This window comes from Apteryx mantelli, chromosome Z (assembly GCF_036417845.1).
Source record: "Apteryx mantelli isolate bAptMan1 chromosome Z, bAptMan1.hap1, whole genome shotgun sequence".
NCBI classification, from domain to species: domain Eukaryota; kingdom Metazoa; phylum Chordata; class Aves; order Apterygiformes; family Apterygidae; genus Apteryx; species Apteryx mantelli.
Window position 1 is genome coordinate 45279425 of NC_090020.1, and position 17251 is coordinate 45296675.

At 38.7% G+C, this 17251-nt stretch overlaps 1 protein-coding gene across 1 annotated transcript in view; it reads right to left on the reverse strand.

Annotated features, from left to right (window-relative positions):
- Window positions 1-17251, reverse strand: part of CAMK4 (calcium/calmodulin dependent protein kinase IV) — a 178663-nt gene that overhangs the window by 96131 nt on the left and 65281 nt on the right. The window contains exon 3 of the mRNA XM_067316168.1: window positions 5767-5845. Coding sequence (XP_067172269.1) covers window positions 5767-5845 — 79 coding nt within the window. The remainder of the gene's footprint in view (window positions 1-5766; window positions 5846-17251) is intronic.

Genomic DNA, 17251 nt, shown 5'->3' on the forward strand with positions numbered 1-17251 from the left:
ATATGCAGTTACAAATGATACTTTTCTTTTTTCTTTTTGAAAAAATTAGAAAATTACACATTAATAAAATGTTTTAAAAAATACTGCTGAAACTGCAAATAAGAGAACTGAGAAAAAAAACAGTCATGAAAAATATTGCTGCTTACTCAAACATACCTTTGCTACACTGCATTCATGTATTATAGTTAAGAACTGTTAATTTTTTTTTTAATCGAGAACTGAATTTTGTGTTAAGTGATTTTTTTAATGAAGAATACCAGCTTTGTGAGGAAAATTTTGACTTTAAATATACATATACACATATATGTATATAGAGAGATATTCCAAACATTAGACATCTGGAGAAAAAAAGAATTACTGCCATAGTACTGCAGGCAAATGAGAGCATTTGTCTCAGGTTCTCATTTTCTTCTGTGGACCAGATTTCTCAGCTAAACTTCCTCTCTCTCATATGGAAGTCCAGCAACAGTACTGACAATTACAGTATCACAGGGTATATATAGTCTAGTTATGGAACCTATAGAGATACTGAGCTTAGAGGAATACGTAGGCAGGAGGTATTCAAACTGTAGCTCCCATAAGGCCAGATGGCAGAAGATTGAAATTTTCATTTTATAGCCACAAATATACAGCTTTTTCTCAAAAAGTCAACAAAAGTCCTGTTTTATTAATTCTAATGATTATCTCCAAGCGTAATACAGAGTCCCTGGACCCCTTTTCAGAGTAAGCATCTGTGACACTTGCCTTCTCAGTCAATTGGCAAGGTTCAGCCAAGAGCAGCGCTCCTCCAAGAACATCGATTAACATTTGAATGAGCCTCTTGACTACCACTTAGTACTACAATTCACTGCAACACAATATGAAGAGCCCAGCCAACTCTGTATCCCACTTGTCATATACTACCCACTAATGAAAATCATAAAAAAAAAAGTCTATCTACATTAGAAGATAATCATGCCTTGAAAAAAAAATCCTCCCAAGTGCCACTGTATGGGCTTCAAAGACCCTCTCATCCTCACCACCAGTAAGAAACTTCCCACGGACCAACAAACAGCAGTTGGATGGGTCCTTGCCAGAGCAACAGAGTTAAACATTTGCCACCCTCATTTCTCAAACAGCCACAGCCAATGTCCCTCACAACAAAAATCATCAGTCACCTTAGATCTTCCCACACCCATCGCATTGCACACCTCTCATTTCTGGTATGATTAGAAAGTCACTTTTATTTTTCTACTGAATATAGAAAAACAGGAACTCAGTTGAGACTTTTTATATATGATCTCATAGCCTGCTATAATTTCTTTCAGACCCTAACCCTAGATATCATCCGCAGCTCCAGGAGGGAGGGACAGAAGTCCATTACCTTTCCCTTTGCTCACACTCCTCTCTGCTCCACAGGTGTGAACTATTTTATGTTCTCAATTTGTCCAACTGATTAGTATAATTAGATTAATCCCAGAACAACTATTTTCAACATAGGCATAGCCTGAAAACAGTTGTTCTGTTTCTAATCTGAGAAGAAGTTTATGTGGCTGAACGCTTGTCTGACTTTGAATTACATCAACTGGTCTTCAGGAAGAATGCTACTTCATAAGGATTGATTTTAACTAAAGTGCCTCACAGATATTAGTTGAGCATCACAAACCCTGTGAGGGAGGATGCTCACATGTGAAAAAAACTGAAGTCAAAATGAGAATCCTCCAAAATAATCTCTATATTTGGATGCCTCATTGACTGATACAAAGAGGGCCTAATATTTCATAATATTTAATAATTCTTATGGGACAGTATATATTAATTAAAACCTAGGAATATTAAGCAGGCTATCCTTCAAAGTACTGCTGTGAAGCAAAATGAATAAATACTCTCTCAATTTTATGGGTGAAAAAGTTGAAACAAAAAGAGTAAATAACTTGACCAACGGCACAGTGAATTGGGAATACAGTAGGACGCAAGTCCAGACCATCTGACTCGCATGCTCCCTCCTTCAAAGCATGTTGCTTTATTGCAATGACAGCTCCCAAATTACTTCAGATACAGTTGTTAGCACTTGGTAGATCTAAGATGTAGGCCCTCAGTATCTCAATTTGGAAACCACAGAACAGGGGCCATCTGTTCTGTTTAACAGTGACACTCATTAATATTTTTTTAAGCAACTTGTCCATACTCATGTGGGAAATTTAAGGCAGAGGTGGATCTAATTTTAACAGAAGGCATTTACCTGCCCAAACTACAAGACGATCTCCAGACTAGCCTTGGTTCATGTTATCTAGCCTTCTTATCATACCGCCAAAGGAGGCAAAGGGCTATAGACCTGAGGCTTCATTCCATAAATAGCATGGCTTGCTCCATTCGAGAATCCTGTGCTCTTCTCATAGGATCAATGTGCAACAACAACTGTTCTGGAATGAGTGATTATAAATTTCACATAATTAAGTCTCTGCTTAGGGTAGCAGAAATAAATTCTGCAGTGAAAAGCTAAGTAACCTCATATTTGCAACTGCAAAGGTATAACGGGCAGTTAATAGTTCCTTATTGTATTTAGCTTATTTGATGAGTTTTTCTGGAGTGCCAAATGGAACTGCCTGCTTCTGCTTCTTTTTGGCTTAATGAAATGGATCTCCCCATAAGGACATTACCTGCTTCAATCCCTTAAATATATTATCTGTACAGAACTTAAAAGATGTGATAAACATAGGAAAGATCAAATAATGAATATATAATACACAACCCTATGTTTTGATCTATGCTCAGGAGACTGAGCATAACAGTTGGATAAGGTATACAAGTGAATCAAAGACAAATGACTTAGCGTGTTCAACAACATTTTATTCACCAGAAGTGTAACTTAAAGGATCCAAAACTACATACAAATTGGGCTGAATTTAGCAAAAACAAAACAGAAAAGGAAACTGAAGCACTCTATTTCAGCTGTTTCAAGCCATCAAAAAAGGTGGGGGAGTTTTCTCCTTTGGGAACAATATAAAAATTTAATTAATGGTTAAAAATGATTAAACCTGTAACATGAAATAAAATATTCCCAAATTATTATTTCATTTCATTGACAAAAATAAATTTTGTATAAACATTTTTCCCCAATTCCTCTTTGTTGGCTTAATTAGCAATTGGAGAAAACAAATAGAACTGTGCAAATGATCTAAGAATAATAGTTTTTTTTAACCTAGATAATAGAGAGATATTACAGAAATTCCTAGAAACTCAGATCTCTTAACAAGTGTATGTTCTCAGAAATGGCTAATATGTCTTGCCTGAAATTTTACTTCCTCTTAAATGACAATGCGTTAGCCAGCCAAAATGAAAAATTAGTCTTATTATCTAAATAAAAAGAACATTGATAGGCATTTTATGTTCTTTGCAGTCTGTTCCTAGTATACTACTTAGTTCAATTCACAAAGGATCATTTGTTTCTTAGCTAAGCTGTTTCCAGGGGACAAAAATAATGATTCCTGAGGCTTTTCTTCAAACTATAGCACCACAGCGATCGGCATGTCCAGATCTGAAGCTGTCAGTCAGCTACCAGACTGCTCCTCCCAGGTGACTTGTTACCTCCTCCAGAACAAGCTGGACCGCTCTCTCTCTGACCCTCAACTGTTTTTTTATGGACATTCTTCCTTCCCCACTTAGTCCTGTCCTAAGCAGCATGAGAAGTTAGACAGTTTGAATGGAAAATCAGAGGAATTTGCTCTTTCACCATCTTCCTTAGTTTTCTCTTTCTAATTTCTCTGTGCTCTCCAGAGCTCCCGCATGTGCATTTGGAAATGGGCATTGTAGAAGTGGGACTGGGTGTATCAAAAGTAAACAGTCAACAAGCTCCTCCTCTTTTTCCCCTATCACTTTTATTCCACTATTGAACTGCCATCCTGTTCTTTAAAAAAAACAACAAGAAACTGAAGCTAATCAAAATGTTAGCACGTGATTAGGACCACACTTTGTTATTTTTATACTGAGTTACTGTGCAAAGATCAGGCCACCTGCTATGAGGGCACCGTTTAACACACAGTTAGTGCTGTCACTGGTGATAATAATTGCGTGTCCAAACTGAACTGGCACTACTGTAGTTCATGGCACACACGTGCAGTGGCAAATCATTACAATAGGACCTCTATTATGTACTCAATTGTACAAATAAAATCAGTAATATAATAATGTCCCTTGTTCTCATAATGCAACAAAACATGCCAAAGTGTATCAATTACACTGGAAACACCCTGTTACGTGAACTATACTTGCTGCTAATCATACTGCTAATATAATCAAGGCTCAACTGAGTTTAGCTATTGTTGCTGTGCAAACAACTTACATAGCCATATCCTTATGTTCTTGTTCATCATTTTCCCTACACTTTTATCATTAAAAAAAATAACTTCCATGCTCCAAAAGGATGCTAAAAGTCTGAACTGAACAGTTCCCAGACACAGAGAGTTGGATCTAGTACTAATATGCCCATGATGAGCATGAATTAATCTCTACAAAGGTCAAAAAAATGGCAGTGAAATATTTTTAAATAATACAATTTTTCTGAGTGCATTTCAGAGTGAGAATCATGAGAGTATATTCCTAAAACATTATGGGAATCACTGGCATAGTGAATGGATAAAAACTTGAAACTGAAGTTCTCTGCATTTCCAGAGGGAAAACAGAATGTAAGCAGAAGCAATGCAAACTCTTCACATATGCTCTGCTTCCTCTGATGCACCAGATGCAAATCCAAAAGCAGTGCACAGAACTAAATTTCTATGCCAGTTTAAACTTTGGCTTATTTTCAAAGATGACAAATTAATGCCAGCATTTTACTCGTGTGGAATCTGCTCATTACATCTTGCACAGAGACCATTCAATGTTCAGACGTGTTTACGCCTACCCACCCATCATTATGTTGCTACATGTGAACATTGCTGAACTTTATGGAATAATGGATGATTTACCACTAGAATAAACTGAATCAAAACGACTCATGAATAAAAATCATGTCCATGCTTCACAAATTGCCAGCTTCCTCTCAAATTTCTCTTCCCCTCTATGTAGAAAAAGGAACTGCTCTTCCCTATCTCCCACTTTCTCCTGCTGCTTGAAGTCTCTCAGTCCATTACTAGCCTTTTCTCTTGAGGCTCTCTTCTGCTTTCCACCATCCATTTTGTAGCACACACAGAAATAACTGTGGTAGAAGTGTGATATATACGGAGCTGCAAAAATAACTGATTCTCTTGGAGTTTTGTAAGGGGGGGAAGAAAAACCTCTAAAAATATTTAATTCTACTGGAGTCTAAGAAAAGATTTTTTGGCAGAACTGAAACAAACGTCCAAATGAATTTACTTTTTGAATTGGTGCTTTAAACAGTTCCTGAAAAAGCTAAATTATGTAATGATATTTTTTGAGCAAAACAATGTACTAAAGCGATATGAATTTACAGAATGTTTAAATGAATTGGAATCTGCATCTTTTCTTCAGCAAAAGAAATTTTTGTCTAAAAGAAAGTTTTGCCCAAATCTAGGTCTATACAGAGGATGCCAGATGAAGGTACAAGCAAGATTCATGGGGATAAGACATTCCCAGCAGAGTACTGCTACCTCTAAAAGCTGTTTTAACCATGAGGAACAGAAGAAGCTCAGCTACAGAAAATACAAATCTCAGTGGGGTCCTCAGTCTAATCCGCTCCCCCTCCACAAAAGAAACCACACCCCCAAAAAAGAGACCCCCCACCCCCGCCACACACAACATCCCCAAACAAAAACCAGAACAACTTACTGTCTTCTTCAACATTTTGACGGCGTAAGGTTTCTGCGTCCCTTTCTGCCTGCATCTGTAGACAATGGAAGTAGCCCCACTAAATTTAAAAAAAAAAAAAAAGGAAGAATAGTTGTACATACACCTCTTTGAACACGTCAATAAACAGAGTTGCCTAACTCATTTCATTAGGTGGTCACAGCTGAAACTACATTTTGTACTTTTCCCTGTTTGGAAGCAAAGAGACCTCAATTTTTCCCCACAGGTGCAACCAAAACCAGCATAAAAACTGCTCTCTGTTAGACCAGTGAACTTCAACGGTTAGTCAGCCAACAGAAACTGCAAGAGCTCAAGATACTTTTCTGGTCATTTTTTTTGGCTTCTGACTCATTCTGAAAGTCTCTTTAAGACAATGAGGAAAGTAAACTGGCCCCAAATCTGTACCAACCCACCTTGTCTCTGCTAAGGAAATCTATTTGCAACAATTAGCTGAGTTTTTTTAAACCATCTTGGTGGCAGTAATGGGGAGGATTACAGAAAACAGTTGCCCAACTAGCCAAATTCAGCACCAGTCCGAGCAAGCAGAACTTCTCCTTAATTCAGTGGGAACTGATGGTGCTCATTCATAGCTTTTTCACTGGACTGGACTCACATTTCCCAGCTGCCTTCAAGGTGTACTTGTTTGAATGTGCCAGGGTTGAGCACTCATAACATAAAATTACAGAACTGCTGGTTGGAAGGCACTTCTCCAAGTGGGAGTTTGGACTAGATGACTTCCAGATGCCCAGATGAGGTCAGTCACCGCTGCTCGTGTTACTTGCTGTGCTCTGTTTTGTACTTGCAAGGAAGGGACCTGTACTATGCGAATTACCTAAATGGATGAAAAAAATCTCTGGCAAAACTGCAAAGGTTGCAAACAATTCAGGTAACTTTATTTTCCACCACATTTACTGTTAGATGCCTTTGAGCATCCTAGTGCCACATCAAAACAGATGCACTAAAGTGCTGCAGGCGGGCACGGGGTTTAAGACATATCTGAACTGACCGACAGCAGTAAGCTTGTAGAATAGAGCAAGCAAATCTGTCCTCATGAGATTTCTGTTACTCACTTCAGGACCAGATAATTCTGAGTAGCTGCAGATCTTTACACTACAGGGGACTGCCATTATTGTATACAGCTTTGTGAATAACAGAGATGGTAGCTCTGCAGTGAAAGAATGCCATATGCACCACACAGTTGAATGCACTGCAGACACCCCTGAACCAGAAGAAACCCAAGTCGCTATGCCTGTAAGAGACAATCACAGGCTGTGGCATGACACACATGTTCCTTGTTTTTAAACAAAGGAATGGTTTAGCCATGTTTGCCTATACACATTAAACTGTACTACAAGGCTTATTATGTGGGGTGCAGTGCTGTGCAAAACTGGTTTATGCGCTGTCTGCATGCATGTTCTGCACTTGCCTCTCCTCAGCACAGGCAGACCGGTGCAGGTGCCCGATGGTGCCCTACGTAGACACGCCCTTACTCTTCTGAGTACCCGGGTGAGCACAAGAGCTGGTACTTGACTGAGAATATGCATTACAGAAAGACCTCTTCATCAGGAAAGGTCACCTACAGCAACGTTTACATGGCTCAGTCATCTGAGGGCTTGTGTGCATCAAATGCACATACAGTACTCTACAGCTCAAATGCCAAAATGATTTTTCTCTTATTATAGTGTATTGATAAGTGTGTGGGAGTACTGCAAGCCTCAGTGACTCCCAGAATCATTACATGAATTTAATTAGATTTCTTCTCCTTGGCCAACTCTCACATGGTTCTGTTTAGCAACAAAAAAAACCCCACTACATGAAAAAACCCTCATCTTTTAAGTACAACTGAAAATGTTAAAAGATAAGGACCTGCTGTGATAAGGTTTACACCTCTAATATTTCACTACAGCATTGCAACGGGGAAGTCCCTGTATAAACTACAAATCATTTCTCTATCCTGTTTCACATATTCAGTGTAATATAAACAATTAATTAATCCTCATATGCTCTTGGTAAGCAGGCAGAAAACTTTCTAGAAATGATTATGCAAACAATATTTTACAGTTTTATTTGACTGAGGGCACAGTTAGATGAGCTGTAGTTGATGGAGGGCTGTCACTGTCTCTCAGTAATTCTGTTTTCAGTGTTTGCTTAACGAGTTTGAAACTTGGTTCTGAAAAGTTTTCCACATGAACAAAAACCCAATCACTACAACATTTTCAATGATTTTACAGAACTGGCTTAATGATGAGATGAACAGCTCATCGAGCAGGGCTGGCTAGCATGGCACCACCTTCACCAGTTCATCTGGCTGCACCCAAAGCTGGAAAAGGGGCAACATAGTCCTAGAAAGAGGCATATGACAGCACCAACAGAAAGCAATTTAAGAAGGAACGTCCAGATGAGCAGTATGCAATTAGGCTTGTTAGTCACCATTCAAAAGGCATGTAGAAAGGCTAGTTTAGAAATTATCCCGTATCATAAGGAACCTTGACAGCACATCCCCTGGAGTCCTAATTTGGGGGCAAAATGCTTTCTCTCCAAGTGACAAAACAACACAAGACTTGGGAATGCTTTCAGAGAGATCTCTTTTGGTTTATTGTGTCTACACCTAGACCTGACAGATCTGTTCCCGTCAGCAAGGAAAGAGATCACCAAGCTAATGGCCAGCACAACCTTCTTCCTCCTCCATGTCAGAAACCAGCACCAGAAGTCAGAAACAGGGTGGCAACCGCTTACACCAGTCCTGGTGTAAAGCTCAGCAGACAACTCTTACAAGTGCAGACCTGACTCCTTTGCTCTTTGGTGACAAGAAAGGGGTGTGTGTGTGTGTGTCTGTCTGTCTCTCTCTTTTTTTTTAAGCAGCCTTTGGGGATCCCTTCTTTTTAATATATCTATGCAAACAGAGCTGCCTTGTGCACAGAAGTTCATTTTGCTTTGCTTATTTTGGGGCTGTCTGCAGGAGCTCAGCGAGCCTTCTGCTGAACCAGCACATACAGCTTTCCTGGGTCTGTATGACTTGGAGGGTCACCAGTATAATCTGAGTGATTAAAGCCTCAGTCAACAAAAAGCAGTGGAAAGCTTCAGTGGCAAGAAGTGTGTGTAACTGGAAAGCTCAGAGAACTACTAGTTGATATAACCTCTGCCCTCATCTTGAGTTTTTCAGCCTCAAACCTTGACTGCAAACAAAAGGACTCTCAGAAGCTGGTTTGGAATTTGTATCAACTAAACATTTCCTTGGCACTTTTGGTCAGACAACAGATCTATGTAGGAATCAAAAATTCCTGTGGCAAAACACATGCCACTTGCAGCAAGCCTGGAATTTCCAGGCAGGCAGAGAGACTGGGAGCCTCTTGGGGTCTCATGCTCTGCAGCTGGTGCTTCGCATCGCGTGAATAATATTAATGGTGTTAGAGAAGGAAATCACCTACACTCAATAGTTAAGGCATTTAGCTTAACAAGCACAAGATACCAACCCAGGGAATATTTATTCCTACAATGTGGAACAGTTTCAACAGAAGAAACCGAGAGCACCCTGAGCCCAAGCAACTAATAATCACTTGCAGAAATACACTGCAGTGTGTGATTGATGACCAAGCCCATTCCCTGTTCAGACTAGGAACCAGAAATGAGGTCTCCCATGCTCCAGATGAGTCTGCCAACCACAGGACAATCCACTGGATAGTGCTGATGTATTTCAAATTACTCCCACCAGCTCTTACCTCTTTGTAGCTGGTGGGAAATAAATAAATAAATCAAATACTGTATTATATTATTTATGTTTGTGTATATGTGTTTATGTATTTATATTTATTTACTTTTTAAGATGGTTAGGTTTAAAAGAGAACCCAGTTTTATTTTGTGCTTGCAAATCTCTTTCCTCTGCATAGAACAGACTGCCTGAATTCAAAGCATAAATTATTTAAAGTTGGCTGGAACAATATAAAAAAGGCATGTTGTTAGAAATGGAAACAATTCACCAACTCAGAGAACAGTAAAAATTAGAATTTCTACTTTGCTGAAAATATCAGCATTCTCTTTTACTGACATATGTATCTCTGTCTAGAAAACAGCTTAATGATTCTGTTAAGATTTATTTTTTAAAGTCCGCATGTAACTGTGAATACGCCAAAAAAATAAAAAATAAAAAAAATCAAGCAATGCTTTACTATATGCTTCACTACACCATGGGTTTAGATGCCCATTTTTGAACTTACAAAAAAGTTTAAGATGCAACTTGGTCATAATGGACAATAAAATACTTGCTTCCATATAATGGGCTGACTGCGCTAAGAGCAAAACAACTGATGAAAAGCCTCATGATGTCCTGTATATGCAATATATCACAGCTGCTATACACTGTTCAGTACTACCGCAGCGCTACAATTTTGCTGCAGTAGAAAACTTCACTGACACAATAAACTTACTCAGCTATTAGTCCAAAGATTGTGTGAACAACTTAAAATATTGAAGTATTTAAAGCATTAAAATTGCTAATTCATTAAATCAGACTAAAATCCAATCACTGATCTCTGCATGTGTTGCTTTCCACATAAATTTGAAGGACTTTTTGAAACATTAAAAATGTACGTGTAAAACTTTTTGCCCTTTAATACACACTTTGCTGAGTATTTCTGAACTATTTTTCTGCTTACAGTGCTTGGTGTTATTGAATTCTCAATTATTTTAGGGCAATAATTTAGAGATTGAAGTATTTTAAATATTTAAAACAGGCAGAACAGCAGAAATGATTACTTGTACACTATATTTGATATAAACATATCAAATAACAAGCAGATTACAGATAATATTTTAATTAATGCTCACAAAGGAGGTGAGCTAAAGTAAAAGAACTAAACAGACATCTGTGCTGACACCAAGGACTGAACGAGGGATCTCCAAAACAAGAAACAAGAGTGGTAAGCTGAAGAGGCTGCTTCTGTGGCTGTGAGCTATGAAACATTCGTAGCTTCTGTAGACGAGGCACAGAGAAAGACAAGGGTAAAAAGCAGTGGAAAAGTGTATGCACGTTGTTAAAAATAAAAATAATAATGTGAATGGATCCTAAAATTAATAAGAAGTCAGAAAAAAATGGTATTTAAAGAGAATGACACTTGCATTTTAAAGTCCTCAGATACTGCAGTTGATTGGTGCAGAAAAGATGCATTACCCGAGTATCTGAGGTAAGGCAGGACTGACCAGGTCAGGCAGACGTGTGTGACCAACGGGCGATGGAGCTGAGTTTCCCCACACGCAGAGGAAGACAATGTGCTAGATTCTGCTTGTGCTAAGGAGGCAAGACTGCAAAGGCGAGAGAAAAGGGAGGCTCACATTTCAAGTACACAGTCAAAAATAAGGGTGTCAGCACAGATCGAAGGAAGGCAGGGACGTCCATAAGGGATGTTAAGGAGGTGGAAGTGATAGCGTGAATTTGCAAATAAAGGCAATAAAGGATAAAATGGAATCTGCAGAATCAGGCATGGAGCCGCTGTGAAAACGGACAGAGAAAGAAGAGCCAAGGCAAGAAAGGACACAATTTGAGCTGGGCTGGAAAAAGTGGCTTCTCCCTCACCCCCATGAGAAGCTGCCTCAACAAGAAGAAGGAGAACAAAAATGAAACACAGTCACACATCTATTTGGTCACAGGTAGGCAAGAAAAATGAGTTCTTGGAGCTGCAGTTTCTGTAATAAAATATTTGAAACAGTCACTGACAGCGTTTTCGCTAGAAGTAGTAAAATTGGTCCTTTCACAAAGTAGGTCACAGCACCTCCATACTCACTCATCCTGCTCACTCATCCCAGGTTTTATAATGCATTTCAAATCAACTCAGTACAAATACTCTCCTCAATGCAATTTCATCTAAATTTCACTTAGATTAAATTCCTTAAGTTCTGAATTGATTTTTTAAAAAAATAATTTATTTTGTGCTTCATGTAGTCACAGAATTATTACACAACCTAGTTTGTCCAATCAAATTAGGTGAAAAAATGAATGGTCCCAAGAAAACTGTGCATAGTACAGAGCCACGGAAATCTCTGCTGTCAGAGGTACAGTAACAGATCAAGTCCAATAGTGAGTACTGAATAAAGAATATTGAATGTTTCTACAATTTATAGAAGTACCATAATAAAATACATTACTTCACTCTCTTATGTTCACACTAGGAGGTCAAAATGGATTTAAAGCAATGAAATTACTGTTCTTAGACTTCAAAATTAAATGCCCCATTTGAAGATAGTTAAAAACTTGGGGCAGAACAAGAAAAGTCATTGACAAAACTACTGAGATCCATACAGATGAAAATTACATTTAAAAAAATTACACATTCCATGATATTACTATTCTTTCATTTAAAAAAAGCACATATGTGTAAATTGAGAAATTCTCACAACTTTCATCTGAGAAGGCAGAAAGTACATCTGAACAAAGTTTCTTTTCTACAGTGAACTCATAAGCAATTTTTAAAGTATTATTCAAATCTGCTTTCCGAAATACAAGCACGAAGAGGGTTCTAAAGTATATATTAGACTACATAAATGCATGTTATCCCTCCTCCTCTTCTGATTTAATGCTGATTCTTTAGAAAAACTTTCAAAAACTCTAAAAGCTTCTTCTAGACATCAGTCTCTCCATGTGTACGACTTGCATGCACTTCTGTGCAACTGCAGCCCTTCCTTCCCCCTCATTATATTGCAAGTAATAAACAAAATAAAAAATTTTGCAAAACAAAGAAGGTAGGGGAAAAAAACAGCTTGAAATTTTATATAGAATTATTAGTATAAAGTATAAAATTATTATTTGAAGAAGGCAAGGTTGATGGAAAAACATACATAGTTCATGAAAAGAAAGGTAATTCCATTACATTTCAGAGTTTTATCTGGTTTGACTTCGACAAGAAAGAAAATCAATACACTTTCAGAGTTTCATTCTATGATTTCTACTTTCCGTGTTAATTTTCTAGCATCTGATGTGACAGGATGTTTTGGCAATCTATTCTTATTTAGCCTGGCCTGCAAATGCAATGCAATAGACCAATAAGGTATTTTAGATATTCAGACTTTCCACTGCATTGTATAGACAAATGTAAAGGACCCTTACAGAAGCATCTGGATAAAAAGAAGTCAAAGAAGCTTCTTAAGAGAAACATATCATTTTTCTTACATTTTAAGAAGTTGCATCTTCCTAACATTCCCTATAAAAGGCCTACGTTGTTTGTAAATGAATAGTAAATCAAACTAGCATCTGCCAATATTCTTAAACCTATATCTTAGGTGTGGGTTAGGTCGGCTGGTGAAATGCTAATCAAAATGCAGCAGCCCAAGTCACCATTAATGGACCAGTAGCTGCTACTTCACAGCTGCAGGGCAGGGGAAACGGTGGGGGAAGCCCGGGGCCGTGGCTTGGGGCAACCTGCTGGGGCTGTGGTGGCTTATTTCTTGCAGCCTCCAGTGGGACTCCTCCTTTAGGTTAAGAAGAAAATACTAAAGGGTTTCATTCTTTCTCCTTTTTCCTTTGGCCCCTTTCAAACATTTGGGTTAGACTTCACATAAGAACAGCTATATTTCTAGAACAGCAGGGAAGCTTCACAATAGCAAAACCAATTTCTTTCTATCAAGTCTGAAAAAAATTTACAACTGAAAGTTCCCTGGAAAAAAAAAAATAGGTGCCTGAAAACCAACTTGCAACAGTGTCGTTTATTTTTCCACATGAAACTCTTGCAGTTCAATAGACCTAGGAATTGATTTTGAATATTTTATTTAGAACAGAGTTTTCCCTTGACACTGTTCTTCCCTTTTCAGGGACGGACTTATCTACTCATGGTTAAGCAGTTCAATGAAAAAGGCAGAACCAGAAAAAGGAGGTAAAAGCTGACCCACTGAACTCCACTGCTTCCAACAGAACGCAGGTTTCATCCTGCGTATTGAACTTTGAAAACATTGGAGCAAATTTTCGAAACCAAATGCTTAAGCTACGTGTGTGAGATACACCAAATCCTTGGATTAACAGTCATATGCATATTCTCACGGCTACTGATTCTCTGCATGTACTTGCTACCTATGTGACACACCGTGCAGCTACCATCCCTCTCTAAACAGCACACAAAGCCTGATTACTTGAAATATTTCAGTGAACACAGCTCCTACGGAATCACACACGCCTTGCTCTAAACATTGTTTAATCCATTATCTCAGCAGCAGCCCTGTCCTTCATTGTTTCCCTCCTCTTAAGAGGTATTAATGAAGAATAAACAGTCCATTCTCACCATTTATTTAATCTTCATGAAGTAGTGTGTGCAAGAAGAAATAGCACTAAGCAGTAAAAACTTTTCAAAAGCTTCCAAACTGCTTTGCAAGACCTTTCTTCCTGGACCATTTTAGAAAAGCCTGCCTGTTTTTCCCCCTTGAAGACATTCTTTCATTAGTCTGGACACCACTCCTGCAAGTGTTTTAACCAGTATGTATTTTGAATGGGTATCAACATCATTGATTCATGATATTCTCCAGGTGCAGAATACAGACCAATATCTGCACTAAACGACAACAAAATGGCAGTATAAACAGCTTCATACAACCCAATAGTTTTTGGAGGCCAACAAATTTTCCTGGACTAGGGAAGGGAAAAGGGATTACAGAAATTTGATTATTAGCATCTTTTTCTGCGTAGAAAAAACTACCCTTTTAAAATCAGACGGGAAATTGCTAGTCATCTCTGCACATCTAAACCAAGCTTTGAACACAGTTCTTTACCAGCTAGTTTAGGCTAAATCACTTCCAGGATACAGCAAGCTCTTGTGCCCATGCTTATCCTGAAGAACACAAGCAGCCCTCATTTTGTTAAGTTATGCTACTTTTTGTACCTTGCGCCATACATATCGACAATTTGTATGCTACAGCTTCTCTGAAAGAAGCTATTTTTTCCAAAAAGTTTATGTACAGTGCCAATCCATGAGTCTCTTATCACAACAAGACAGACAAAATTTTAATATATGACAGATTTTAAAGTTATTTGGGTCTTCTCATTATATTTTCTTCACTGAATCAGGTGGGACAGACCTTTTTAAACTAAGAGATAAGAGTGAAAGCTGGGTAATGTGAAAGAATTAGGAGCAATATATTATATTTTGCTAATGCTATATTCTCCTTTAGAGATACTATATTCTTGAAGTAAAATGATAAACTGAAATCACTGATTTCCCATAATACAATCACTTCTAATCAGTCATTTCCAATATTTCTGTAACAGTCAAAAAACCTAATTTGCCAACTTAAACCGTAATCATAGTGATAACCTGCACACTACATTTGAACATAGTTTTGTTGCAATAATACAATCACAAGAAAAACAGCATTGAGCAGCATTGAGCATACTGTTACTGTATACGTGAAACAAAAAAGCAGCTTTTCTAGAAAGCTGAAGGCTTCGTTAAGGCAATATACTCCACGGCAACTTGTGCCAGCGGGGGCCTCATTTCAATCAGAGCTATAAGGTTTGCCGTTGCGGTTAGCCTGACGAGCGAAGGCCAACTTCTGCAGGTGTGGGGCAGGTGCCAGGCCAGGTCTGCCGTTAATGCCCAACCTTTTCAGCTGGGCAGACATTGCATCTAGGAGCTGGGAAAGGCAACATTGCTAAGTAGATCTGGTGCTTCCCTACGTACTGGACTTCCTCTGTGCGCGCACAGGAATGGTCCTGTGCATTCCTGAGCTGTCCCTGCGGACAGGAGGCAGCTGCCAGCAGGGCAATTCATGCCGCCACCACCGGCGCTGCCTTCCACCCTCCCGAAGGGATAAAATGGGCAACAGGCCAGAGCCACCGCTGCATGGTTGCAGCTTCTGCTTGGCTTCACCCTTTCCTCTCAGCTGTAATTATAAGACTGTCACAAATGATGGGCTGAAATCTTATCAGAAGTCAAGACACACTATTCACTGCTTCCACGTTACCCCTTAGGCCGCTGACACTCTGCAAACCAAAACAAGCAAAAAGCACTGATTTATCACAAAAAAGACTCAAGTCATACCAATATTGTCTGCTTCTCCTTTATTGCTCTCTAAGCTCTTATAAACTGATCATTTAATAATTTGTTTTAATACTTCTCTAGGTATTGATGCTAGCCTTACTGGATTACAATGCATGGATTCATTGGTCATCACCTCCATCCTTTTTTCACTCCCATGTATTTGCTTTTTCACTAGCCTTTTGGGAGCCCTCCTGTTTGTTGTCTGTTCTCAGAGATACCAGCTAAGGAGTCAGGTACCGCTCCAGAGAGTTTCTTCAGCATTCGGGGTGAACAACACCAACTTCTCACCAACATTAGCACCTCCGAGTTACCCAAATATTCTTAAATCTGTTCTATTTGTGCCTGCACTTATTTCCTCATTAAAATTGTGTTAATTACCTGGCTACTATTAACCTTTCATGAAGGCCTCAGCTTTTTCTGCATAATGCTTTATTTGCTTGCCCTCCCTATCATGTAAAGGACTTAACTTTTTTTTTTCCTCTTCCTCCTGACATATTTCCCTAAACCAGACACTGTGAGTAAGCCATTGTTTAACAGGCTGTGTTAGGGAGAGACTGTAGTTTCCAATGACTGCAAGTTCCATTTTTAAAGGATTGGGCATTTTAGTTGTCAGAGTAGTGTTGTAATCCGGGATAACAATTCTAATCTAACATAGGTAGGTCTCTACTGCTATATAGAAAAAACTCAGCACAAGGGTGCATTACAGATTTAAAACTAAATTAATTCTTCCATGTTCTCCCCAAAGTACTGAAACTTCAAGTACAGCATACTCTAATGTTTAGTAACTCTAAATTAGAGTAACTCTAATGTTACTCTAACATTTGAAGACTGGCATTTTCAGCCTTTATTAGAATGTAAAATAAAATCACATTTAAGCAGTGTTTGCAACATACCCTGTATAGGATTTACAGATACACTTCTTCTTCTTCTTTTTTTTTTTTTTAAGGAACGTTTGCATAATACTTTCAGAGGGAGACTTGGAACGAAAAACTGTAGTCAGTTATGCCCATGTACTGGTTCATGCACTTCTAGGCACTTCTGGGACATGACCATACCATTAGCTCTTGGTGCATCTCGACAGATGGTGCCAGCGCTGCCTGGAAAGTGTGCTCTGAGGCCTGGGCTTCAGCATGCCCATCTACCACAGCTTGATGCCCGAGATGCCCTTCTTGCTACGAGACCTCTGAAAAGAGCCGTGATGCACAATGATGCACATGACGACAGAGGAAGTCTTTGACAGAGATCTCTACATCCTTCATGAGGTTGTTAGCAGGTAAGCAGGTATTCAGCAATGTTGCACAACACTTTGTATCTCAAAGAGAGAAGATCAAGCACTTCTTTCTTATATAAAACATCTCCCTCACTTTGTCCAGACATGTGAGATTATTTGAGCATCTTACAATAACAGGAAGAAATAAATGTTCTACCACTGTATCCTCAAAGCAGAATTATTG